This window comes from Pempheris klunzingeri, chromosome 10, assembly GCF_042242105.1.
Source record: "Pempheris klunzingeri isolate RE-2024b chromosome 10, fPemKlu1.hap1, whole genome shotgun sequence".
Lineage (NCBI taxonomy): Eukaryota > Metazoa > Chordata > Actinopteri > Acropomatiformes > Pempheridae > Pempheris > Pempheris klunzingeri.
The window spans coordinates 14,235,737-14,263,060 of NC_092021.1; the positions used below are offsets into that span (position 1 = coordinate 14,235,737).

The 27,324-nt window shown below is 40.1% G+C and overlaps 1 protein-coding gene across 1 annotated transcript in view; it reads right to left on the reverse strand.

Annotated features, from left to right (window-relative positions):
• LOC139208938 (receptor tyrosine-protein kinase erbB-4-like) overlaps nucleotides 1-27,324 on the reverse strand; it is a 282,441-nt gene that overhangs the window by 119,055 nt on the left and 136,062 nt on the right. The window contains exons 2-3 of the mRNA XM_070838735.1: nucleotides 26,308-26,459; nucleotides 367-553 (exon numbers count right to left, since the gene is read on the reverse strand). Of these exons, the coding sequence (XP_070694836.1) occupies nucleotides 367-553; nucleotides 26,308-26,459 (339 nt within the window). The remainder of the gene's footprint in view (nucleotides 1-366; nucleotides 554-26,307; nucleotides 26,460-27,324) is intronic.

A 27,324-nucleotide genomic window follows, 5' to 3' on the forward strand; every position in this document is an offset into this window, starting at 1 on the left:
AAAATCTGGCAAAATTTTAGATAAAAGCATCTTATCAGCCTTTTAAAGCATGTCATCAGATATCTTAACCACAAAAATGACTTCTTTCTACTGCAAGATTTAGAAGCTGTAGAGCCGTCCAAACCTGTTACAAATTCCCAGTAGGTGGTAAAGGAAAGGGTGAAAATGCACACACACTCCAGGAGGCATAGAATTATAGAATGTTAAAGTTAAAACTCAGATCAAAACAAGCTTTTTCAAAAATTGAATGGCACCATCAGCTTTGACCTAGAGGTCACTTGCTCAAAAAGCAAATACTCTTGAATACCCACAACAAGACAAGGCACAGACAGAAGTGAGCAACCAGAAAATCATTCGGCCCCTCACCCGTGAGGTTCTTCAGACCCAACTGGCGCAGGCCGAAGTTTCCATCACGTCTGTAGTTTAAGAAGATTGCAAGGGAGTAGCGGTCCTCATACAGCTTAGTTCCTCGGATGATCCTCAAGTTCTCCAAGGGCAGGTAGTCAAACTGGTTTAGGGCCACCAACACATAGCCTGTCACTTCCCGGATAGACTGTGAACAAAGGAAGGAAAGAATCGTTAGAGTGGGTTTTAATCTTGCAAATTAATGTTGGACAAATGCAAAAAAAAAAACCATTTAATTTCTATATGAAATAACAAGGAAACAAATAAATTATTTCTCTTGGTGGATCCAAAATTATTGATTCAGCAAGTAAGCTAGTACAAGGCTAATAGGTTGTTTATTAAACTAGTGCCCCCTGGCAGGCCTTGAGGACACCATATTCATGTTCTCTAGCAAATCAATATGAGGAGCTCAGGGTTAGCCGATGATATTTTCAGCCACCAAAGCCCCACTGTACAAAACATGCAAAGTTTTATGATACATCTTGAGTATGAAGAGAAAAACAGATGATGTATATGATTTTTTTTCTTTCACATTATGCAGCTTGTTGATCAAAACCGTTTGCCTAGTCTGCCTACTTTAAACAAGATTTTGCATGTTGATTGACCTTGTACACCAGGAATATACTTGTTCGTACTCTCTTGGGTCTTTCTAATTCTAGCAGTTTTAAGAAAATGTGTCCTTCTGACAATAAGCTGTTTAAAATTATGTACTTTTAATCTTCAGCTCTGGCATTCATAAATGAAAATTAACAAAAGCATAATTGCACTTCTTAGTGATTCTGCATCTGTCTAGCCTGCAGAAATTGAATATTCTGCCCTATGTGGAAAGATCAAGCCTTAAAATGTCGCCCGTCTGCAATCTAGTCTTGTGCTTCTAAAATGTTAGATTCTTTTTTCTGCAGGCATTAAAGTCTATCTAGCACTTCACAATTTCTATCTTTACCACTGATAAGCAAGTGGTACTCATTTATGACACAGAAAAAGATATTTCAAGATGCTTTTCCCTAAATATATGTAACTTCAGCAATGTTACCTGTATGTACTGTCTTTACTGTTCACAAAAACAACACCATCTTACAACTGGATACAGCCTTTAGTTTTACTATGTCTTTCACATTTTTTCCATTTTAAATGAAGTCACATAGCATAGGCCAAATTTATGAAGATGCATTTCATGGCCGTAATGAAGCCTACAGAACAGAGTATGGCGCGCATAGCATAAATCGCCCAAACTCTTCCTCCACTTGGCCAAAAACTGAAACACTGGAATTGTGTCATTAGACTAATATTAGATTTCATTTTGCGGTATTGTGTAGTATCAATGCTTTGGTTCCTTACAAATTTAATTTGAGATGCGTAGTAGAACCAGGTGATGGCTTCAGATTGTATCCTTGAACAAGAAAAGGTGTACAAATGCACAACAACATTTCAAGAAGTTATTGAATAAAAAGCAGTAATTTAGTTCTGTGGATCCACCAAAAATGTCTCTTCTCCTGACTTTCTTTGCTCATAAAAATGATCATTTTATATTAAGAGCAATATATTAGTATCATCTTGACAGTTGCCTCTAACCTTAAACCAACTGATTAGAGAAAAATGAGCTGAGGTGCAGAGAAGAAAAAGAAAAAGAAACAAACATACAAAACAGACAGGGATAAAAAAGGAAAGTCAGGCATACATAAGATCATAGACACTGTCTATCGTCAAGGTCACTTTCTACATATTCAATCATGCCAGGCAGTTGAGTTAGAGCATCTGAGCGAGGAGAACTTGCTCTAGGGTTTGTGACCTCAATGCAAAACTTGGCACAGGGTTTGGCGCTCATGTCCGGGGTCCGGCCTAGGGTGACTGAGCCACAAGGACAGCCATTGCTTCACACTTTAAATGTCATTTAGGAGGGGATATAACGACTGTTGAGACTTTGGCGAGGAGCCATCCAGTTGGAGCTGCTGTTGCATGAATCAAAGTGACAGGCTGTGTCCTCTTTCTCCCATCCACCATCATGGTGGCTGTCATTAGCAGACAGGCGGTCAGAGAAGTCTTTCCACGCCGGCCCGCTGATGCTGATAATCAACAAGTCTGTGTGTGAAGTTCTATTGCAGCTGATGTGGGGAGCTGAAATAAGTCCTGAAGAGGGCCCTGGCAGCGTAGTCATGGCGGCTGACAGCTGTCAGAGAGCATGGCCATCAGCCACCAGTAAGTAAGCCACAGTCACAGCTCCGTCATCATTACCCTGCTGATTATCATTAATAGAAACAGACGGGCCAGAGTCTGGTGAGTCTGTGTGTATCTATGTGAATAAGTGATGGGGAATTTATAGTGATTGTGTATGAGTGCCTGTGTTTATCAGCTTAGAAACTAGCTGGAAAAGAAGATCAAGTAGGCTAAAACAAAACCCATGGTGCAACGGCACTGGGCCAGTAAAAGTTTATGCAGGGCAAGTTGATTGGCCAGTCACTAATCTGTCCAGGCCAGTGATGGTCAATCACAGTTTTCAGCGTTATAGAAGATGTCATCATTTTCAAGACATGAGACTTACATATGGGGAACGCAATTCAGCTGCACAGTGCTGCTACCCAAACTAAATAAACTCGCTATCTCCTCTTTAAGGAGCCACACATGGGGACAAGGACTATACATTGAACATCCCATGACATCACCGCCAGAAGAATCCCCTGCCGGTCTTGTCACGTACCTATTATCAGCAGTCGGACAGGCAGCTACATTGATAACTACAAATTATAACAACAACATGCACCAGTGTTAAAGGAAAACCTCTATGGTCCTTTTACTGTGATATACTATATAGCTCATACAGTTCAACACTGTACATGAACACAAAAGTTAAAAAAGGTCCAGTGCTTTAATGTATTTTGAACCACTCAGCTGTTTCTCACATTATAGAGCGGGGAAAGTATTTCATCCTGGGGTATTGATCCTGTTGATGTACTTTTCTATGAGTGCTTGCATATAGTTAGTACAGTACGTTATTTTCAACTCATTTAACAATCCATCGATTTTATGTTTGTATCTTAATGTAATAGTTTCCATTGTCCAATGTCAGAAGGTGTATTAAGAGGTCTGTTATATCAATATTACATATCAGTAACAAAAGCAAAAAAAATAAAAAGGGAATTCCAATGTTGTACATAATTTGTATAATGAATCACCAGAATATTTGAAAAAAAGAGTTATTCTCATTTTTTGGCTGCCAGGGCAGTGATAATATACATGGAGCCAGTTAAACTCTGATCTACTGGCAGAGGGAGGCCAATTGGGAAAAGACATGTGTCGAAGAATCACTGAGCATCACTTGAGCTTCTTTGATGTGTCTATGTTGTGCTTTGTTGTGCCATCAGTGTGAACATAGACTTAGACAACCAGGGCTACTTCACACTTTGACTTTATTTCCCTAGCCAAGAGCTGAGGTCTGTTGGATGACTCACTTTCACCCTGCAGGGGGTTTGAAGGTCTTTCAACCCTGCTACATAACCAAAAAGCTTCAAGTCTATGTAGTCCAGTGACATTGCACTGGGCACTGTGCCATAAACTATCATCCCAATGTACAATTCCAGGTACTTTTTCCTTGCTACTAAAGGTGGAGGGTGGCACACAGTAGTAAGAGCAATCAACTGTGGCTAAAGGAATCTGAGCATATACAGGTGCAGACGATTATTTTAGGGCATGCACCTTCAGGAGGGCTTTTTTTTTTTACACCCCCCACTCCCACCCAAGCCTGTTTATTACCCCACTCGCACAGTTGCCAGTCTGTTATTTCCAAGCCACCAAATCAATACTTTCCAAAGTGCAGCCTTGCAGAAGGAAATAAAACAAGGGAGAAAGAAGATAGCAGGTACTCCCCACAGATTGTTTGTTCAATAATGAACTGCATGAAAAAAGGGAAACAACTTGTAGTGATTACAGGCCCTTGCTGAGGTAATGGCCAAACCCGCTCTGCGTGGTCACTTTCATTAAACACAGATCAACAAAACAAGACCCCCTCCCCGCTGCACCTGGATTACAGCAAGCTCTAACACATGCAAGTCCCTAAAGTAATACAGCTAGAATATGATATTTAAAAATGTGTCATGTGGTGGCAATAGTGCCTTTGTTAGTATAATAGCATTTTAGATTTTTCTTTTGTCTGTGCTGGACATAAATTTATTCAGGAGTCATTTGCTTGACCTCCACTATATAGCTTTGGTGCAATTAGAGCAGTAAATTAGACTTCTAAAGATAACAACACGACACATTGTTGTCCTGGATTTCTCAGAGTAAAAATAGCTCCTCAACTAACATGATACAGGTATGACAGAGAACCTGTCCAGTTCTAATGCAGGTTTTATCCTTATTTCTACTCCCGTGTTTCTTTATGTCAAAAGTCATCCCTTACGGTGAGATAGACACTGCTATTCCAACTTCAAACAGGAAGGCGCAAACTGTTGATCATCAGTTATCCCCTCAATGAATATAGTCGTTTTTTGTTGTTTTTTTTAACTGAGATTGCACAGAGAGTGGTCTAAACCATGTAGCAACCCCCCACCTCATCCGACCTCGTAACTCCCACACACACCACACATGCCTCCCAAGAGATCAGTGCATTAGAGTCCCAGTGAACACAGTGAACAAAAGAGAGCGAGAGAGAGCCAGATTCACTAGATTAACAGGGATTTCTCCCTCCTCCCGAAGCCAGAGCATTTGTGAACGGAAGTGTGGCAGCGGAACAAACCCCTCACTTGAGTCACTGAGACGTGCTCAGTTTTGAAATCGAGTCCTTCAATCCCCAACTTTTGAAAGAAGAGGCGAGGGAGGGAGGTTTTGGGGGTAGACCTAAGTGAAGGAAGGAAGGAGAAAGGATAGAAAAGTAAAGGGAGATGGAGTGGGATACACACTGCAGGAGGATGAGCTCAGTCAAGTGAATCATATTGCTTCTATGTATATGTTAATGCATAATTAAAAACACACCTGTTCCAGGTCAGGAAAGAAACAGGGACGTAGCAAAGGGTCTGAGGCTGGGTGAAATATTGGGAAGGGTGATGCAGGGTTGAAAGTGCAATGACATCATTAGCATGTTTGGAGAGACTGAACACACGTTAGCATGATTGCCTCTCATTTCCATACATATTAAGGCGTACCAATGTGCTCTGCAGGGCTGCGGTCATTGAAGTCTGATACACTGGGAGGGCTTAAGGTTTACCTTGCATCACTAAGCCCTCATCCTCTATTTCCATATGGCTTCCCTAAACCCTCTGCCTGAGCTCACATCCACATCTCTAAACCGACACAGAATACGGATGGAGTGTCTACAAGTGAGAAAATCTTCTTTTTTTCCAGGAGCTCATCCTCAATGTAACTGACAGCCTACTGAAAATATTGCTGGTAACCGTCCCATTCTGAAGAGTGAAGGCTTCATTACATTTTTGACAATATCTTCTAAACATTAATCTTGATAAACGAGCGTTAACCCTCCGTTGTGAATGACTTGTGCATGTCAGTCATAAAGTCTGTGATAACGTGACTTGATAATATCATCATGTCGGTTTACCTGAGGGAATTTGTGAGTTTTTTCTTCTTGATCAAATTCACAGCAGCAGTGTTGCTATGCTTTGCTTTGAGTCGACAAAATGCCCACCTCCAGCCCCGCAAACTGCCAGCTCCACGGTAACACCTCAATCCCTCTGGAGTGGCTTAAACCCAATATGAGCCACTTCAAACACCTGCAGTTGATGCTTCCTTTGATGTGAATGTGTGTGTGTGTGTGTGTGTGTGTGTGAGTGTCTGTGTGTGCAAAAGTGTGTATGTGTGTGTGTCACTCAAGTACCTTTTATTGCTTGGACAAGATGATTATGATAACTCATCTTTGAAGATCCCTTCTTTTTCTTACATCACACCTCTTGTGAAACAAATCTGTGAGTGTGTGTTCGTGTGGCTGTACAAAGGAATTCTCATGTGAGATTGAGCAGTTTGGAGGTTTTTTTTGTTGTTGACCGTGGTAACAAAAGCAAAAAGAAGAAGCGACATGAAAGACTGTAAACCTCTCTGTTGCCATTCCATGTCCTTTCCTTGCGTCTACTGAGGGTCAATGCCAGCTGCTCTGTAGGAGCACCATTCTCCTCAGGGGTTTCACTGATGATTTCAATGCGGCAAATAAAATTAGATCTACATGTAAAGAAATATGTGCTAAAATAGAAGAAATTGGTACAGAAGAGGAATTATCAAGTAGAAATGAGTTTTTGACATTTTTGGAGTGGCTGTTGCTTCTTAATGAGATCGACAAGGATGGATGACTTTGAGAGGTCCCTGTTCAGAGTGTGTCTGTCAAGGCAATGTGCAGTGTTCAGTTGATGCTTGAGTGTCATTGGTTGCGACAGTGTGACAGTCTACTTGTCAAGCTTGATGACAAGAAAGCCCTGTAAGGTGCATGCATCATCGACAAAAAACACCGCCATGGTCAAATACAGGCCGAATGGGCTGGATATGGAGAGAATCATGCAAACAGGCAGAGGTGGACAAATTAACAGAAACACTTCATATCGATATCAAGTATCAAAATTACTCTACAGTCGCACACACAGACACACAAATAAAACAAATAGACACATGCAATGGGTAGCGTAATGTCTTATTTCTCTTCGTTGGCTTTGAAAGGATCTTTTGACTTTCTTACATGATTAAGACGATCCCTTTTTGTTCTAGTGTCCAGTACACAACCCACATTATTTTGAGACCAATCATGACACCTCAGTATGGTTCGAGTCCGCAGTAAAAAATTGCAGTATGAAATTACAATACTGAAAATTAGTATAATGAGTCTTTTTGTCGGGTAATGTTTCTGATGAGCAGTGATGCAGAGGTGAGATCCTCTGTGAAGGCTCTGCCTCTAATTCCTCTTTGTGAGGTAAAAAGTGTGATTATACAGATACAGAGACTGGGTGGTGGTGGGTGAGCTGTGGGTGGTGTGGTCAGTGGTTGAAAAAAGGATGATCTTTCGCCATAATTTCCTGCCTGATGCCTCTCAGCTTGTGTAACTCCTCTCCATTAGTCACAGCCCATAGACACGGCACAGCTCTTATTGATTTGAAAACACAGTAATTAAAAAATGCATGTATCTTTTTTTCTTCCTCTTCCTCTTCCTGTCTGCTATTTTCAGTTCATTTTCTTTCTTTCAGTTCAACGCACTGAACTGAGGCACACTCCCACACACACTCTCACTCTCAGTCTTGCACCCTTAGATTGTTAGCACTGTTACACCAATAACATAAGCCAAATGAATATGCCAATCATTAACACGGCAGAAAGTCTTACGTGTGAACTACTTTACTGTACAGAACAACCAAAAAGATATATCAAGAATGTTAGATACTGTAGAAGATCAGTAAATGCACCTTTTTTATCCCAATATTATCTCTGCTGTTTCCTGGTTGCCTTAAGCCTTTTTCACATGACATCAAGTTCTGTGCTGACAAAGTATTCTAAATTGATTAGCAGATCATTGTGCAAACTCTTTGATCTACTCATCCAGGATGATAACCTTGAGCCTTGATTGAATCATATTGCACTGCTAAATAGTCGGTCCAGGTCTTTTCTGAGTTCTATTCATCTATTCATCAGACGTATTGATTAGTCTCATCCACAACCTATTGTTTTATTATTATTTTATGTATTGGTAAAAAACCTTGATCTGAATGTTGATCTTCAGAGGAGATTTCATGACTATTGTGAAATGCTCATCAAAACCACCTGTAATTCTTCTGAACTTAAGTAAAAAAAAAATGTTTTCAATCTGGGACCTGAATGAAGTCTTATTCCACTAAGATTCTTCAACAAAACCAATGACTGATAGAAGTGCTTAATCATACTGCAGTACATACTGCAGACACTTGGTGTTATTAACTGTCGTGTTCACTTTGCTTGTAACAAAATTCAATTTGTAATCGCAGCTGAAAACCACTATAGTACTACTGTATGCGAGACTCATCCCCGATGCCGGTATCGCTGCTTCCCTCCCTTGCACAACACAAAAAATCTACCAGAGAGTTTTTCTGATGAGGTCAAAAAAGTGCTTAGTGGCTACTGTGATTTATAAACTGGAAAACAATTTAAGAATGTATTTGGACAATGGAATAAAAGCAAAGCACTTAGCTTTTGACAAATGTTGGATTGAATGGATTCAGCTTTTTGGAGAACAAATAGACAAAGTAATTCAGAATAATTCTTCCAAGAAAGCATCATTCAAACGTCAGAAAGAGTCAAATGTGACAATTACCCTTTGAAATTCAAGTGGGAGCAGAATGTACCGAAAGAGTACAGCAACCTTTTGAACCTTAGTCATTTTCTCAAACTGATGTAATCGCTGGACTAGATTGATTTTAGTTTTTTTTGTATAAGTCAAAATGTAACTCCGATCTACTGTAAGTGTTCGCTATATTTACTCTCATTTCAGGCAAAACCTCAATTTTGCGTTTCATTAGGACGCATCAGTCATCAACACTGATGCATGAAATTTACTCTATAAGATGGCGCATTAGTCTGGCATTGCCTTTACTGCACTCAATCACACTATTTCCTTCAAATTTCAGGATGACTTTGCTTTCCCTGTGAAATGTATTCCATAAGTTTGAAAAATGATTTAAAAACATTAAGTGAGATGATTTGGGTTTAAACCATACAGAGTCAAAGTTATTATTCAAAACAAAACATACAGTGCTGTCTTTTATGTGCAGTGCTGGGAATAGATCAAGTCTGTCATTTTTTTAAATGTATTCTCTTTACCCTGAATGCTCCTTGCATTTCAAGGGCTTATGGGCAGGCAAACGTAAACCACACACACACACACACACACACACACACACACACATCCATATTTTCTTTCACTGTCTCTCATAATGACAGTTCTTTCCCATTTCAACTTCATGACAGTTCTAGAATTGAGCTATAAAGCCCTTTGTCATTAAAACTGACTTTCACCTTTGGCAGGAAAATTACTAGTGTGGTGTTCACCTTATGCTATGAGAACCATTAATACAGACTGAAGAGAGAGGGCTTCATTCTTTACAGTACAACCCTCCTTCAATAGGAAGATATACATTCCTTTATATTGTCAACTGCAACTGATCCATTATTTAAGCACAGTCGAAGTAACAGCAGAGCACCACAGTGTTTTTTTTTTTTTTTTTTTAGATTAAGGTGGAAGTGTCACATACAAAAAAAAAAAAAAATCTATTGTTACAACTGGAAACTTGTACTATATAGGTAACCTCCAAGTATAGCATTAAAAGCTAAATGTACCTGACATTGTTGTAGCAGTCAAGCCAACTAATGGCATTCATTAGCTACCTTCTAACAGTTCCTTCATTAGCTCAATTAGCTCCACACTCTTCTCTACTTGTACAATACCAAGAATCCGATGTTGTGTAGTTGATGTTTTACTTGTAATGTAATGCCAAGAAGCAGGCAGCTTCCATTTCATCCTTCATTTGTCTTCTGCATCCTCTACCTTGAGAAAAGAGATAAAGACAGATAGAAAAGCAGAGCAGTAGAGTGACACCCCTTCCCATGAGGAGAACTTGCAACTCCATCAGAGCACTGGTAATGAGTGGACTCCTGTGGGGAATTCTCCAAATGGACTAATTTGTAATTGATTCAGTGAATTAATTACCGGCCTGGTTACGCCTGTGTCATGGTTAATATTGTGCCGATCTGACGAGGCTGGGAGGCTTGTCTGTATTGGGACTACTTGGGTGAGGCAGCCATTATTCAATTATGCCGCACATATCGGCGACGAGGCAAGTCTTAATCCGAGAGTAATCACTTCCCCACGCTCCCCTACTATAAGCTGATGTGTGGGAGGAGGGTGTTGGTGTGGGAGGTATTCCTAGATCCATCTAGCCCATGGTTAGCTCCTTAATCAGGCCTGGGAACCAAATCCCCTTTGCATTGTAAAGTTATCTGCCAGTAAAAGAGAATTATGCACTATAATGAAAGTTTACTGTGATTCTGTGATAGAGCTTTACATTGTGTTGGTGATATGTGTCTTGACTTTCATGTGCTTTCATGACTCCAAAATCATTTCACAACTACTTGTCTTGTCTGTGTTTTAACCAAATCGGTGAGATAGATGTGATGAGTGTGTGCATGGTATACCAACATATCACTATATAGTACTATGCAATATTATAGCATAATACAGTACAATATAGTGACAGCATATACCTGTGTTGCATAGTACACATAAGTATCTTCATACATTTTATTCAAATATTGGACAGTTTAAAACACCAGGTCATTAGTGCAATGAAGTGAGTTTGCAAGAGAGAAAATAACCTCTTCGTACCTGAAGTGTAACTCCATATCCAGTACATCCCCCAACTTTGGGTCTCTCTCGCGTTTCTGGTGTCCTTTGGTGTTAAGCATCATATAAACTATAGACACAGGTACAAGATAGCAGTGTACAGGGCTGTCTTTTGTGATACTTTGTAACATTTTGAAGCTAGTAATAAACCTCAGGCCTTAAAGGACAAAGCAACCATTTTACAGACTACATTGACTCTGTACAGTTTGTGTCTGCTTGTTTGTATTAATACATGTTTGACATACTGTCTGCATTATTGTCTGTTGTATGACTACATGCATTTCTGTAATGCTGTCACTAAATATGTATTGAGAAAAGATACAAATATGTATATTTTTACTTACCCACAATTGACATTTTGTGGGAATAACAACTAACTATTGTATACACAACATACTAGTGTAACTCTTCAAAACTATCTAATATGCACATGACCTCTGATGACTTTTACTGCTGGGGAGGGAACGCTGCCATCCTAATGCTCTCTGGCTTTGGCAGCTGTTCCAAGATTATAGGATGTGAGAGGTATTAAGTCTCACGGGTAAACTTCTCGTCACTGCTGTGGCACAAATACTGTAATTGCAGGGGCACTTCTGTGTGATTGGTTAAGAATGGATTCCTCCTTTGTTGATATCAACAATATAACCCACCAGCCAATTTGTGTGTGTGTACTGTGATGGCAACAGCGAGACATCTTCTAACTGATCAACAACATAGGGAATAAAATCTTAAAAGATTTTTTCTCGTGATTTAAAAAGCGTTACTTCAGCCTGGGCAATAACTTGACGCAAAATGATTTGAACGGCAACATAGTTGTTTTTATTCTCTGGTTCAGTTTGGCCTCTTCATGTTTATTACGCATTGTAAAAATAAATCTAATTTGTGTTGTCCACGTGACTCATCAGAACAGACCATATGTTCCAGTTTTAAAAAGTGGAGTGCACATACTGTTCACTCGTTTTTCCCGTTACCAACGTTTAGTTCAACAACAGTCTGTTTTCAGCCCTGAGCAAGGAGAGAAGATAAAATTGAGGGCTCTCTCTCCCTAACAGTTGATTATATTTCTGCTTTGATCTATGGCGGCCATCCCCTAACCATTCTCTAAGAATTTGGACCTAGCACAACACAACAAAAACAACACCCACGGCCCTGGGAGTAACCAGACGCCATTGTGCCCTTCACTGCATATTTCAGTGTGGCAATCTAAAGAGTGCCAGCAGGAGATTTAAATCATCTACATTCGTCTCTCTAGCGGGCACATTTACTTACTGTTTGGACAGGGCATTTTAACACAGAAAAAAGTCATTCTCAAACTTCAGAAATCTTAAGGCCATTCCAGCAGGGGCCTAGAAATTATACCTGTGAGAAAGTGAGATGGGTTGTTCCAGGTTTCACTCACATCTCTATGTAATACTGTACAGTTTGGAATCACTGGCTGGATTTATAATATGAAAACAGTATAATACTGCCTTGACTCAAATAAAATCTTCATGTTAATATGAGCCCTGTAAACTCTTAAGGAGAAAAACAAAAAAACCAGACTTACCACAGAAATGACTCAATTACTCCAGCAAATGATGATGTTTTACCAGGGGTCATTTTTGCCTTTTTGGCTGCATTTAAGTGACGATCACCCTCTGGGGGTGCTATACTGGTCTTAGCACCATCAAATTAGAAGTCTAGTCAGACACTTTGGTGCAGGCGAGTTGTCACACAGCAGGTCTGTTACTCCAGTCCTCCACTAGTACCCCAGTGAGACTGTTAAGTGTTGCTGTGGGGGAGCCTCGGCCACGCTTAATGGCCCTAACAGCATTATTAGCTAATAAAGGTTGATGGGCCTTGCGACTCGATAAATTTAGGAGGACAGGAGAAGAAGAAGCAGTGGCCGTGTTAAGGTGAGGTTTCAGTCTGGGAATTTATGTGTCTCCCTTGTTTTGCACTAAGGCACAACCTGCATTAGGATCATGGTAGGATTTGCTAAAATAAAAAGTTGGTGCTTTGTCCATTTATTCATTAAACATAAGAGCACTTGCTGTAAAAAAAAAACATTCTGATGGTCTACAGTCTTATCTCCTTTACAGTCGTGCAATGGTAACATTAGTATGAGTTGGTAGGAGAATTGTGGGAGCTGCAGTGTTGCTTTTTATTTAGCAATTTGTTGGTTATATTGGAGTGTGGGGAGGGTACATTTTTTTTGTCACAAGAATGCAGCTCAACAACCATACAATTCAGGATTAGTGCAAATTCTTTGCTAAATTTGAAGCACTTGCAAAGCAAACAAAGCTTCATCTAAGTTTGTGTCAAAGGGTGAATGGACATTTTTTCCCACAATCTTCTCCTGATTTAGAATACATCCATGCCACTTCTAAATTGTACTATGCAGATGAAGGGCAAAAACAACCTATTTTCTATGGAGTAAACATGTATTTTTGCCCGGGCTGCGAGCACAGAACTTGAAGTAATTACACAATGCTTTGAGGTTGAGTGCTACCATTGTGCATCTACTCCCAAACGTTGCCTGCCAAGTGTTAATAATAATAAAAGGATTATTTTACATGATAAGCACTTCATGGAACAAGGGAACTCACAAACTGAATCATGTTTAGCCAGCCTTCTGTCATACAATGTTATACAGTATATGTATGAGAAGTACAGTATAAATGAACAGACTTAACCTCAATATGAGATCAAGACAAAAGCAGTCACTGTTGGTTAAATTCATCACGTGTGGCACTGTAAACCTAGGAGTATCTCCTACTGAATCTCATTGACCAATAATGTCTACTTTCTATTAACAGCCGCTATACATAAGTGGGGAAAAGCACCATGGCAAACTGCAAATACCATCAAGAATATCCAAATGAGTCTGCTTCGAATCAATGTGGAGAAAGGTGGAGAAAGTAGTGTGCAAATAACGTGACAGGCTAGACAATATGTCTACTAAAAATTGCTTGAACATGCCCTCCTTATATCTTGTACTGACTTAGTTAAGTGATGGCCCAATAAAACAAGTGAAATAAAATAGGTGACGTGGCCTCTTATTCTGACCACAGAGGAAATCTCTGAAATTGAAGATAAAGGTCTTGCTCTCTCCACAGGGAACCAAGGAAACAGTTTTCTGATCCACTTGGCTGTCCTCTCTCGCTCTCTCTCGCTCTCGCTCTCGCTCTCTCTCTCTCTCTCTCTCACACACACATACACACAGCATCAGAGTGGCTGTATCCAGCCCTTAGAGTTTTAGTTGGCAGCCAGACCTATCAGCATTTCTAAGAATTAAACAAACCCAGATAACAATCATGTTTAATTAAGATGCACAAGTGTTATGGTGGTATTAGAGCAGAACATGTTGAACTGATGTGACTCGCTCAATGTTGCTTTTAGATCACCTTCAACACTGCCCTCAACACTGCAGACAGATGTAGACAGATGCCAGTGGCACAGGTTTATCAGCAGTCTCACTCAAATTTCAATATATAAAAACAACATATACACTCATACCAAAAACCATTGAATGATATATACAGTAAAGTTGTATGTAACACAGTTGTAAGTTGTCAGTGTTATCAATTAAACCTGTGCTCTTCCTGCTATGACAGCTGTCTACTGTGAAAAAACCCTGTCACAGTATGTACAGTTTCAGAAAGCGACACTGTAAAATCCCTAAGAAGTCCCATTAAATAGACATTTTGAAAAACAACTCTATCTACAGTATTTTTAAAACTTTTCCCCATTTTCTTCCAAGTCAGAAGAAAGGAAGAAATGCTCTTAAAAGGAAAGTAAGCCAATTCAAAGACAGAAAAAGTAATTCCATGTTTTCGTGACCTACAGAGACAGACGCTGCTGTAACATACTACACAGCGGTGTGTGTATGCATGTGTGTCTTTGCAAAAGTATGTGAGTGTTGGGAAGTTAATTCTTGAGCAGATGGGACATGAGGGAGCGAGTTGGGAGCTGTTACCAAAGTAAAAAAATGATGAATATTTTAATTGTTTTAATGGACATTTCCTGTATGAGCACCTACAGTGCTCCATGAAGAAGAAGTTCACTAATTCACAACCAGATGCTGAAGCTGTGGCAGGAATCCTTTGTGGTTTTAAAAGTCTGAGGTCTTCACATCAGTTTGTGCTAGATTTCTGTTTTTCAGTCTCCCTATGAGGAGCTGTAACTTGGGGTCTTGTTGAGAGATTGTGGTTGGAAGATTGTTTGTCTAACCATCCAAACCACTAATGTTACCTTAACCTTTGATATAGCAGCATGTGGGATCAGTATTATACTTGCTACCATGCAGTGGATGTGTCAGTCCTGAGGCTTTTTCCAACATCACCTGTAACTTTAGTTGACTGCTCACCTTGGAAGTGCGGTTACTGCTGTGGTTATTAATCTAGTTAGCCTAGTGTGCTAACGGTAGCTTACATTTGAGCATATGAATCGAAGGGCAGCCTCCAAGGCTGAAAGATGAAGTTAACATGGAACTGCTTATCCTGTCCTTCCAAATTTGCTCTGGTGCTTTTGGTTTTGAAAAAGGCTACAACATACAATAAACACACACATTTCAAAGACTTCAGGTGTTTCAATTCTTTGAAATCCAAGATTTGAGAGACCTCCTGTGTCTTATTACAGCTGCTAAGCTATAATTAGATAATCACTGTTAAAAGAAGGGTCTTGGTGATTGGTCAAGTACACAATGAATTTGTAATCAAAGTGCATTATAATTATATCAGATAACAACAAAGACTGACTATATCTGGAAAATCTGGAAGTATCATCAACCTGACAAACCATCCTATTCTCATTACACGTTTTTCTCTTCATTCAACATTCCCTCTATTTCTGTCTCTTTGTCTCTCTCACTCCTTTCATTAACACCTCCATTTTGCTCTCTTCTTTTTTTTTTTACTAGAACTTGCAAATACTTTACATAAGCACCATGCTATAGGTGTCAATGAATGAGCTGTAAAAAGTCAGAGCAATTTTTGCCTCCCAGATAGTTGTGCACAGAACTAGACAAAAGCCTACGTAATTACACTAGTAGTCACTGGTACATTAGTGATAACGACATGATGGCTCACATGGGTGGAGCTGGCACGGTTTGCTCCCCACAATGCATTCATGTCATGGTAAAAGCTGCAATTATACTAAAAGAGACTCTCTTTCTAATTCTCTGGCCCTGTTTCTTTGTTTCTCTTTTCTCGTACTCTCTCTCTTTCCTTCTTTCCCATATCCTTTTCCATCCCTTTATCTACCCTGTGTCAATGTCAGACAATGGGCTTATCTGCATAAAACAGTATTATCAACTCAATGAGCAATTAAGTTATTCTCTAATCTATTTGGAAGAAGAATCAGGATCACTGTGAATAGAAAAAAAACAAAACCTTTCCTCCTCCACTACCTCTATAACATTTGAGCCCTGCGCTCTAATAGGAGGCTTTTTGCTTTCTTTGTGACACAGATGACACAGCAGTAGTATGAACAATGGAGTCTCTTATGGGTGGGTCTCCTATGGCAAAGTACTTAGAGACACTAGGCTTGATGATGGTAAGCCTTGTCTCTATTTTAATCACAGTAATGAAGCCATTATTTGCTCTTTTGCCAGCCTACACTACTCAACCTAGCAGTGAGAAATTGTGAACTAATATAAGCCTGAAGTTCAGTCAGATGATAATGATGATTTTTGTGCGTAATAATAAGTTAGTGATTGGAACCTGAGATTGTAAGCAAAAAGGTATGATGCGGAGAGGGTGTTATTGAACAAGCTGGGGGGATTAGCCGTGCATTGCATGTGTGTATAATTCAATATTATGCACCCAGAAAATTCAGGACCACAGCTAACTGTTGAAAAGAGCTAAACAAATTATATTGGAAAGACAGTGCTAGAGGGCAGGACATTGTGAGGGTAAAAGAAATTGAGTGAAAAGAACACAAGAGAAATAAATAAAATGCTCTTGTGGACTTTGATTTGACGTATAATCAGTGTTGCAGTTTAGCTGGACAGTGAACTTTGATTGTTGTAACAGAACTGCTGTAGGGAGATGGATAGTGATCTGTGACACTATGGTGATATCAACTGTCTCATAAACAGCAACGCTTCTCTCACCATCTGGTAAAGTAACCTTAACCCTCATCCTGCCAACATATTTAACATAAATATGCTAACAGAGACCCAAGACTGAAGTACTGTAAGAAGCAACCATCATAGCAAAATGTTACCTTATTTCTTATTAGTTATGTTATTAATGTCATCTGAGAAAAAAACAGATTATTATGATTTTGGGAAACATAGTGTTGATTTGCACATTGTGTAAAATGGAAATGTATATATTTGGATAGCAAATCTGTGTCTGCTGCATCTGTGTCCGTCTCCTTAAAATTGAAGACAGAATACAGAGTGGCTCTTTAAATTAGGGCCCCTGGCAAATGTGCTCAATAAATAGTTCCATCTATCAAAACTGCATACGTGGAATTAGGTACTTTTGACTGCGGCCCCCAAGTATCTTTATTTGCAAAAAGGATTTGTAAAAAAAAGCAAGCTGTTTCTGACTGTAAAGGACAGATGTCCTGCCTCCCCTCGCCTTTTGTCTGGGGTTTTTCACATCAAGGGTTTCATTCATCAGTTCATCCAAAAAGGTAAAACATATTCCTGGGGTTTTCAATAAACACTCTGAGCTTAATGGCTATTCCTCCCTGAAGTGGTACATTTTAATCAAGACAAACTTATTTTGTTAGCATGCTTTACACAGATGAAAACATATCAGGCTTGTATCATCCTGTATTATCCGGATCATTGTCCAAGATACAAGAGGTTGAGTGCGGCATGTGGGTGGAAGACTGTCAGGCCGAGCAAAACAAAGAGGCCAAAAGCCAGGGACAGAAAGTGATTCTTTACTTGTCTTTGACACTTCGCTTTCAAGTTAATTTGGCTTGCGTGGGTCAGTGCCCCTGACCGCAACACCCTCCGAGGGCCACCAACCACCCATCACCCCCTCCCAATCTCCTCTGGCTATTTATTCCCAAAACCCGCTGGTGAAATTGGCTGAGGGCTAATCAACATTTAGCTCCTCCGAGTGTGTTATTATACAGCAATTGATGGATGGTACAATTATACCCTGTGTCACTTAGCTAAATGGCTATGTAATCCTAATGAGTTTTTATTCAAACACTGACTAGTTAGCGCAAGGAGAGTTGGGGGTGGGCATACAAAGGAAGGGAGGATGGAAACGCATAAGGAAGCCACAATTGCATATGAAGAAAAACAAAAAAAAAAAGGAAAGAGGGAAAAATTAAAGAAGGAAAGAGAGGTTTATTGTATTCAAATAAGATAAACACAAAACATGAAGAATGTATGTCGCTCTTGTCGACAAGACATCAGGCGAGAGACGCAGCCTGGGCAGTTAAGATGCAGGGCACTTTCCAGCTGAGTTTGAATGCAAATGCAGGAGAAAAATTGGATGAGCCTATTTGTGCTGCAGGGGTGGTTTGAGAAGTTGGTTTGGATGGTTCTACATGAGGAAGCTGCTTTTTAAAACTACATTGGAAGGATTTCATACTTAATAAAAAAGAGATTTTTGTCACTTTTGTATTTCTGTCAGTCAAGAGTTAGAAACAGTGAGAGAATACATACTCTGACATATTGTGGGTTTAGCAGCAGTATACATTTTAGAAAGTCAACATTATTATTACAAGGGTGTGACTTTCAATCCGTGCTAAGCTGGGTAAATATGGGCGGAGAATATGGAATAGAACGTAAACTGAACTCCCTCCTGCAGCAGCTCGTACTGTTCAGCTGCAATGGAGCAAAAAACTAAATGCTTGCTTCTCCAGTGTAGCCGGCAGAAGGCTATGAAAAATAGAAAAAAAAAATGAATAGAATAATAAAATGAAACCCAGGTACGGAGACAAGTCTCAATACTCAGACAAGCTAAGCCAAACACACAAGGTCCCCTATTATTATGCACAGACTCACCAGCACAGGTTGAATGCATAAAAAAGTGTGTGTTAGCGATGGGGACCTAAATAAAGCCAGCTAGGATTAGATGTGCTACTGGCTGTTTTCCATGAGTGCTGTTGTCAATAGGGTGTTGTTAATGGGGAGGACAAAGTCTGGTTCCAGTGGGGCTATTGTTCTCTGGCCATCTAAGCCTTAACACCAGCCATTCTTGAAAAGGACTCCCTCATCTAAGTCACAGGAGGTGGAAATTGATTTCGATCCTCCAGAGAAGTTGGTCTATATCACTCACCTTTTTTGGCAAGCTGCAGAGGGAGACAGATACGAAGTTTGAAAGGCACCAGAGAAGCAGGGTGGGCTATTGTCACGGCCCGGTTCTGCTTCTCCTCTTCACTGCCTCTATTCAGCCTGGCTCTGCAGTGTTGCGATAAGAACTATCACCTCTGGTTTCTGTGTGTGTGTGTGTGGACATATATTACTCATGTTGTGGGGACATAAATCTTTTTTAACAGTCACATTGTGGGGACTCGCCTTTTGTTTTGGGACAAAATGCCCCTTAACAAATCAATAAATTTAGGGTGAAGACTTGCTGTAAGTTTAAGATCTCCAGGAAGTCAAAATCATTTCTTCTGAAGTGAAGTATAAACGCAATTGAGTGTATGTCTGTGTGTGTGTGTGTGTTTGTGTGTGTGTGTGTGTGTGTGTGTATGTGCAGTGTTGTAAGGAAGCCTACTGCATCTAATGCACTGTGTACTTTACAGCAGTGTGACTTTTTAAACTGTTCTGAGCATGACTAAGTTTTCACACCCCTTCTGTCCATGACCACCAAATTATTGGAAGCTATGGATGCTTCAAAATAATCTGGTAGAATTATTGAACTACAAGTACATGAATGTGTGCATGTTTCTGGATCTGTCGCTCTTTCTTTCCAAGTACAGACTCTGAAATTACAGCAGTTTTTTGAAATCTGTCAAACTAACATTTCAGGAAGACAATTCTGGTATTATTTAGAGACAATGGCGTCATGTCCTCTCCAGACATTTTGACATAGGGCACTCCCCCAAGGATTAGAAACAAAATACAACAGAGATAAGCATCCCATATGTTCAATAAAGAAATATTATAGATATAATGTGACACGCATGCAGCTAGAAAGAGTGGTTAGGTAGTAAAGCTTAATTACTAAAGATCCAGCATCTCCAGTTGACTATAAAAACCATTAATCGACACTGTGCATCATTGTAAAGTAATCATTCCCCTTTAGTTTTACAAGGGGGCAGTAATAAAGAAGTAGCAATCATCCACAGAACAAATGCAACTGGGGGTGGTGTGTGCAGAGTTGTCATGACATGACAGCTGATTCTGCTGTGCCAGTGTATTAGTCACTGTTAATAATGTTTATTTCACTAAACTTTATGTAACCTGTGGATATTCGTGGTCATTTTTGAGATTGCTACAGTAGTTTCACAAGTTAGGGCATATCTGAAGTTGATCTTGTATTTCAAAACAAGGATAACAAGAATTTATCATTGTTACTGGCTGAAAAATTACACTATATCTATTGTGACTATTCGTCTAATCGACTACTTTTTGTCAGCAGTTGGTGACTACTAAAAGGCAGTAGCTGTGAAGCCCTAGTGGCCACGTTATATTGCTGAGACCGAGTAGAGTGAGTAAGGAATGTTCAAGCACATAAGTGGTAGAAAATCACTTTAATCAAATGAAATGAACAAGGAGAAGAAACGTTTTTTAAGTCAAACACAGGCATTTAACCTCTCTCTCATTTCTGTTAGTCTCCATATCATTCCCCAGTGACAGGGCAAGAAAATGATATGGGATGACCACCAGTCAGAAGAGGAGGAAGAAAATGTATCTGTCAGTCAGACAAGGAGACAGGTTTTAACCCTGCGTTCTAACATGCTCATGCACACACACACACACACACACACACACACACACACTTACAGACACAGATACAAGCAATTGCTTCAGTCAATTCGAGGAAGGGTAAGTATAAAATGAATGTCTCTGTGGCAAAGAGAAAGTTTTCAGATGTCATATCAGCTACATCACACACACACACACACACACATATAAAAACTTGTATAGAATTACACACACAAAACATGACACATCATCAACCTCTGACTATCATCCACCGCTACTTTTTCCCGCAAAGGAATGGAGAATCATTAATTTTCAGGTGCTGCTGCCCCCCTATCTCACACACTCTGTTTCTTTTCCACACACGCACTGACAAGCAATCCATTTGGCGACTGTCGCAGGTGAGAGAGGAAACTGCTGAAATACTGAAATACTGGTATTAGGCAAACATTGAATAAAATATACTGAGCATGGTGGGTGATAGTAGAAACAACACGACAGAGATCACCACCTAGACCGGACTTAAAGGTCTTAGTGGTGGATTTGACTTTATAACAGACTTCTCTCTGGCTGCCACTGAACATAACAAAAAGTGAGAGGGAAGAAATGTAAAAAGTAAGCTACAGAAGATCACTTCAGATATTGGTGAGGAAAGGCTTTCTAGGGACTCTAGACACCATCTACCTTTCCAAACTAGTTCTGGTCAAACTCTTTCACCCTATTTTCCCTCTCTAACCTTTCTCCTCAGGATTTCTTCCTCTCCGTGGTCTCACTTCCCACCCGCACTGTCCTTCTTCATGTCAAATTAAAGTGATTGAACTGAACTTGAGGGGACGCTAATTGCAATTGTCAATCCAATCTAGGTCGGGGCTGAAAGCAGGAGCTCCCTAGCACTTCATCAGTCTTCATTAATATTGAAGGAGTTTGCTGAGGAGCAGGGGGCCAACGTAATCTGCACTCATCTAACAATGCATCAACAATTAGGAAGCTGGGGAGGGCACCAATGGTGCCTGAGGGACAAATATGCCAGTCAAGAAGAAGCATGAAGAAAGATGTCAGAAGACAGGATGGAGTGCAGGAATAGATGCTGCGTTCAAATGCTGTGGGAAATAGCATGTGAGGACAACTTCATATATAACTTGACTTACGCTGCAAATAAATTACTCATCATTATTCATATTGGCATAAATGGCAGTAGTATTGATAATGGATGATATATTGTACTGTTTGAACAGTTTTTTACTTTTCATGCAGGTAGAGCAATAACATTTGCAACAAATTGTTTTTGAATGATCAATGAAACACTGCATGATGAGGTGTAGAAACTTCCTACAATTTAAACAATCATTTTAAGTTTATAACACAACAGGACAAACTAGAGTTGGTATACTACTGATGACTTGAACCAATGCCCTTAACAGTGTTAATAAAATTTAGAAACAAATCATAAGCTTCAGCAAGGCACTATCTGTGGCTCATCTATTGTTTAGGATTGACTTTGCATTTTACTGCTGTTACTTTTATGGAGTCCAACACAATCAGTCTCTTTCATAAACTGGTATTCTTCTTTTATCATCCCTGCACACACAAACTGCAACTGATGTATTTCTGACAGGCACCTAAAGGCAGCATAATGTTAATTCGTTAGGTCGACTCAGTTACAATGTATGAACCAGACTGTCATTGTGAGCTCACCTTACAGTTAGCAAGGTGTATATCAAAAGAAAACTAGTGAGGAAAGAAAGATGGACTGATTTGTCATGACTTTAAGACCCTACCACAAACACATAACCACACATAACCCACGCAAGCACGGGAAGAACACGCAAACTCCACACAGAAAGGTTCAAGGTTCAAACCACAGACCTGGCGGCTGGCACCATGCTGTCCACAGACTGTTGCTGTTACTTCCCCACAGTTTGGGGCTAACCAAAAATCCAGTGTCTGTAGGTTGGAGAAGCAGCCTCTTGCAATGGCTCGGCGAGTAAAATTCAAATGGAGCTACACCATCAGTCAGAACTGGGCTCTTAGTTCTCTGCCATTTTATTTAATATTCATCAAAACATTCTCTTTTGTATAACCTTCAGTTAACACTGATGAACTTGCTGTAGACCTTGTTGCATAATATGTCTGTGATGGCTCTCATTCAACAGTCAGTATGTTCTGGTGAACAAAACATTTGATCGTGACCTCTGTGGTTAATGTCAACCTTGCAGCATAGAAAAACAGCTCAAGTCAGACCTACTTCACTCTAGTATTCCCTTCATTTTATATTTCAAAATACTTGTGTTGCCTTCGTTATATAAGGTGAAGATTTCCTTTCAGCAAAACTGTTGTTCAACCCCCCAAATTCCTATTAACCCATAACTGAACCCTTCACTCTAGGGTAAAGAAGGCTCAAGACAACTGGGACTGAAAGTGCACAGAGGGGGAACACCTCTGCTGCTTGCATATCCTCTATTTAAGCTCATGTGTCACAGAAAAATACTGAATTAGACAGATTGAGAAAATGCATATAACTATTAACTGCTGCAGACATTTTTAGTCTCTAGTCATCCTTTAGTCTTTGTTATTCCTGCTCAATGGTGCACTCATAGTGGTTTCCATCTGGAATGCATCACTTTGGCACCTGAGAGCTTTTTTAAACAGGCATAGGGTCAAGTGAGCACTTCACAACACAAGTGTTATTGAGGGCCACTTTAACAGACCACCACCTTCATTTCTTAGTGGCATTACTACATAGGTGCTTTAGTTGTTTGCCTCGTTCCAATGGTCCACTTCAAGGACCCAAATAATATGATTATAATATAAATATATTTACCCCCAAAAAGTAAGTAATTATGATGTTGTAAGGAAGAACAAGGAAAGGGAAAGGAAAGAAGAATGCCGTGAAGGCGGTATTCTTATCTTAAGGGTGCGTCTGTAATCTGAAAATACAATGTTTGTTGTCCAGCTCATTAGCTTGATATACATTTCCCTTCTCTTTTCTTACACTAATAACACAAGGCCTGTTAAAAATATTAAATGTTTCCATATGTAAATGATAATGTCATGATAATTTATTTGCAACTACAGGAAAAGAGGTAGGGAGTCAGTGAATTGGCACTGGGCTGGTAAGCAATCTGATCACCACATTAATATTGAGCGGAAAATTACATGTTTACTAATGATTGCACAGGCAAGACAAACAATCCAATCTGACTGTGTGGCTATGAGTTCCTACTGAGACTGGGAATAGGGGAGAAGAGGGAAAAATTAATATTTCATAATCAAAGATCTGCTTATGAGTGCATGCGAGAGAGTGGCATGAGGGGGAAAAAAACTAGAATATGTTGCGTCGCATAAAACTTGTCATTTCAATGTATTTAATGTACACGCATTCAGTATGCAAATGTATGTCCTCATATTATGACAGAAAATCTCAAAGGAGTGAGAATATGTATTTAGGAGATTTAAACATTGACAATATAAACATTGAATACAGTTAAAGCTCACTGTTGGGCTGTTGGTTTAAATGTGCATATATAAGAGTGAGGAGAAAGCCTCTGTGGTGAAACGCAGTTATTAATCACAGTGTGTGTGTTGATTCATCTGTCGTGGAGGCAGTTTGGAAGATGGACTCTATTTACTGCTAAAGCTGTTTGAGGGTCTTTGGGAGGCAGCCATCAATCTCTTGGCTATCTTGAAAAGAAGGAGCCAATGCACAGACATCAGTTTCAATCACCTTCCAGAGACAGGTGGTATGGTAAGCTCCTGCACAATAGTTTTTTCTTCACTCCTTCCCCTCTTTTGTACCTCAAGGTGAAGTTATTCCCTCCCTGGGGAACAATGTTATTAATGTCTTTTATCATAAAAATAATAATATCCCCTAAAAATACACACTGCACCCTGCCCTCTTGCTCCCTTGCTGTTTGGCACCCTGTGTACCTAATTAGCATCTTCAATTAACCCATGTTAATTGGCAACCATGAAAAGGTGGAGGAACTTGGCAAGTTAGCACCACAGGGAGTCGTTTTGTAAATGAGTGGTGGTGTAATGTTGAAGCAGGAAGGTAAAGAGGGGATTGTAGTCAAAAGCATCTTTAACCTCAACCTGCAAGGAAATGCCTTTATGCAATATAAGCTTGTACAGATGACACATTGTTAAAGGCAAAACAAAACACATGTGGGAGTGTGAACGCTGGTTTAAAGCACAAATTGGTTCTGTGTAGTTAAACAACAATCACACTTGGTTTTTGAACTGCATCTCTCCCCTCTACCATCTTTTTTTATCTAAGTTAATGGGGCCTATTAGCTCTGCAGGGGCCTGATGGTAGGTTGCACATTACCATCCATTGCTCCCACTTTCTTAATATCATTCTGGTTTTGTTTTGTGTCACAGGGGGTGTTGTCAGTACTGCTCTGCACATTGTGAAACATTTAATGACTGTTTTATTTTGCTGCTGATCAATCTTGATCACTTGATTTATGCAAACTAAATACACAAGAGAAGACGAGCTACCGCATTATTTTCACCTGATGTAAACAAATCATTTTGCCATATTAACTTTAAACTATCACTGTAAGGACTAAAATATGAAAGCAAATGCTTTGTTGGATAGCTGTGGGACTGCTTTCTCTGCAAAGCCTCTGTAGGCAAGTTCACTCGCACAGCAATTTGGCCCATTAATGCAGTCAGCACTTTAGCGTAACACCAGGGGTGCTCTCCAGCCCCCCAGATAGTACTGCAATCAATTGGAGTTGGATGTCGTTCATAATACAGAGTGCAGCCAGAATGGTCTTGGGTGATGTTCTTGAGAAGTGGAAGGCCAACGTAGGTCAACACTTACAGCTGATTTCACAAAAAAGGCTGTTTTTCCCCTGCAAATTTCACAACAGTAACTTCTCTTGCCTCCTCCTGACCTCTCATTACCACACTATTACTGCTCTGGCGCCCCAGGGGTTGAGGGCTGTCATCACCTGACACTGTATTGGTGTGTGTATGCATGTGTCCATCAAACCAAAATAGTAGTAAGCGTTCATACAATTCCAGCTCCCTCACCCAAACAGCATCTATTCCCACAGCACCAGGCCACAGTTCTCATTCATTTATTACATTGCAGTGTTTCCTGTAGATACTGCTATGAACTCTGTTACCATGTGTCATACCGTACCATACCGACTACTGCCTGAATCAGTTGGCTCACATGCTCAGATTACGAAAAAGAAGATTCTAAAAATTGCTCATAAATATCTGGTAGGTAGGGATTCATGTCCGCTGCCAGAGTACTTTTCCTTCTCTGTCTGTGAAGCATGTTTAATCAAATGGGAGATTAGCCAGATCAATTTATTTGGATTTTGATTATTCTATGCCTCCACTGCAATGATGTGAGCGCACAATCAGTTGGAAACTCTGAGAAGAGAGGAAGTCTGATTACCCCTGATTAGAACAACTTTCCTAGCTGCTTATCATTGGCTATATAGACACTAATCTGAGTGCTGATTGGCTGCAAAGTATCAGGGCACAGAACATTCTCTGGGCAACAAGGTCAAATGAGAAGACACTGATGACAAAGTTCACAATCTGAACTTTTTTACTCAGATTTAGGCAATAACTTGTATAACAGGACTTGATGAACTCAACAATATGTAGTTAAAGTTTTTCAAATGAATCAAGCATAATTGGGCGTATTTTGTACAAATACAATTCACAGTGGGTTTACGGGATCATTTCATTTAGTCCTTACTCTGAGGAAGGTGAGGTCCCGACTGCGGTCGATGCTTGTGATCTCAAGGTTGCCCATAACAACTTCACAGTTCTCGTAGTACTTCCTCAGGGTGCGGTACTGCTGCTCCAGGTCCGACAGCGTGCTCAGCTTGTTCTCTGTACCAGCACATACTATGACAGACATGACAAAGGGATGACAGTGTTAATACCACAATATTAAACATACCTAATGTAGTGTTTAAACAACACCCATAAAAATAAGTTGGGCATTCCAAATGTTGCTTTATTGTATAAAGTAAAAGGAAGCAACTACAGTATTGGGTCAGGTATTTCATGTATTTGTGTGCTAGACGTAACAAAAATCATCCAGAGAGGATGTAGTGGAAACATGAACCCATGGACATTGAGCTGCAGCACCTGCTCAGCAGGCCTGGTCATGTAAGACTAGGAAGTCGCTGGACCCCACTGCACCCCAATCCCACCTCGCATCACCCCTCAGGGCACCCTGAGCACATGAAAGCTCTTTAGTGGCTATCTGGGCTGCTCACTTGACAAGTAATTAAACAGACCCATTTCCCCCCATCACACACCTTGCCCTCCCATGACGACACAAGCCATCTGCCCAATCAGCTGTTGCTGCCCACTCTAGCATGAAACATACACACAGATACCGACTGAGAAAAAAAAAGCAGATAAATCCCAAAGCCTGTGAGCCCTTGAATCTGAGGGGAACAGCTTTGTGTATAAACCAAAACAGCAACCAGCCAATAACCCCCCTGCAGCTTTTAAAGTGGTTTCTTATTAAGATTTCATGACAGCCTTCGTTGACCTCAAGTGTCCTTTTTTTGGGCTACAAACACAAGCCACACACAGCCAGCGTTGTTGTTGCTGTTCTCTTTTTTTAATCAAAGCATATTTTGTGAAGCTGCTGAATTGCTTAAAGATATGACACTGACATTCATTCTTTTGAAGCATTCTAATTTAATTTCATTTGTATTGCCATGGCGGTGTGGTTTCTCCCACCTACACCCTCTTG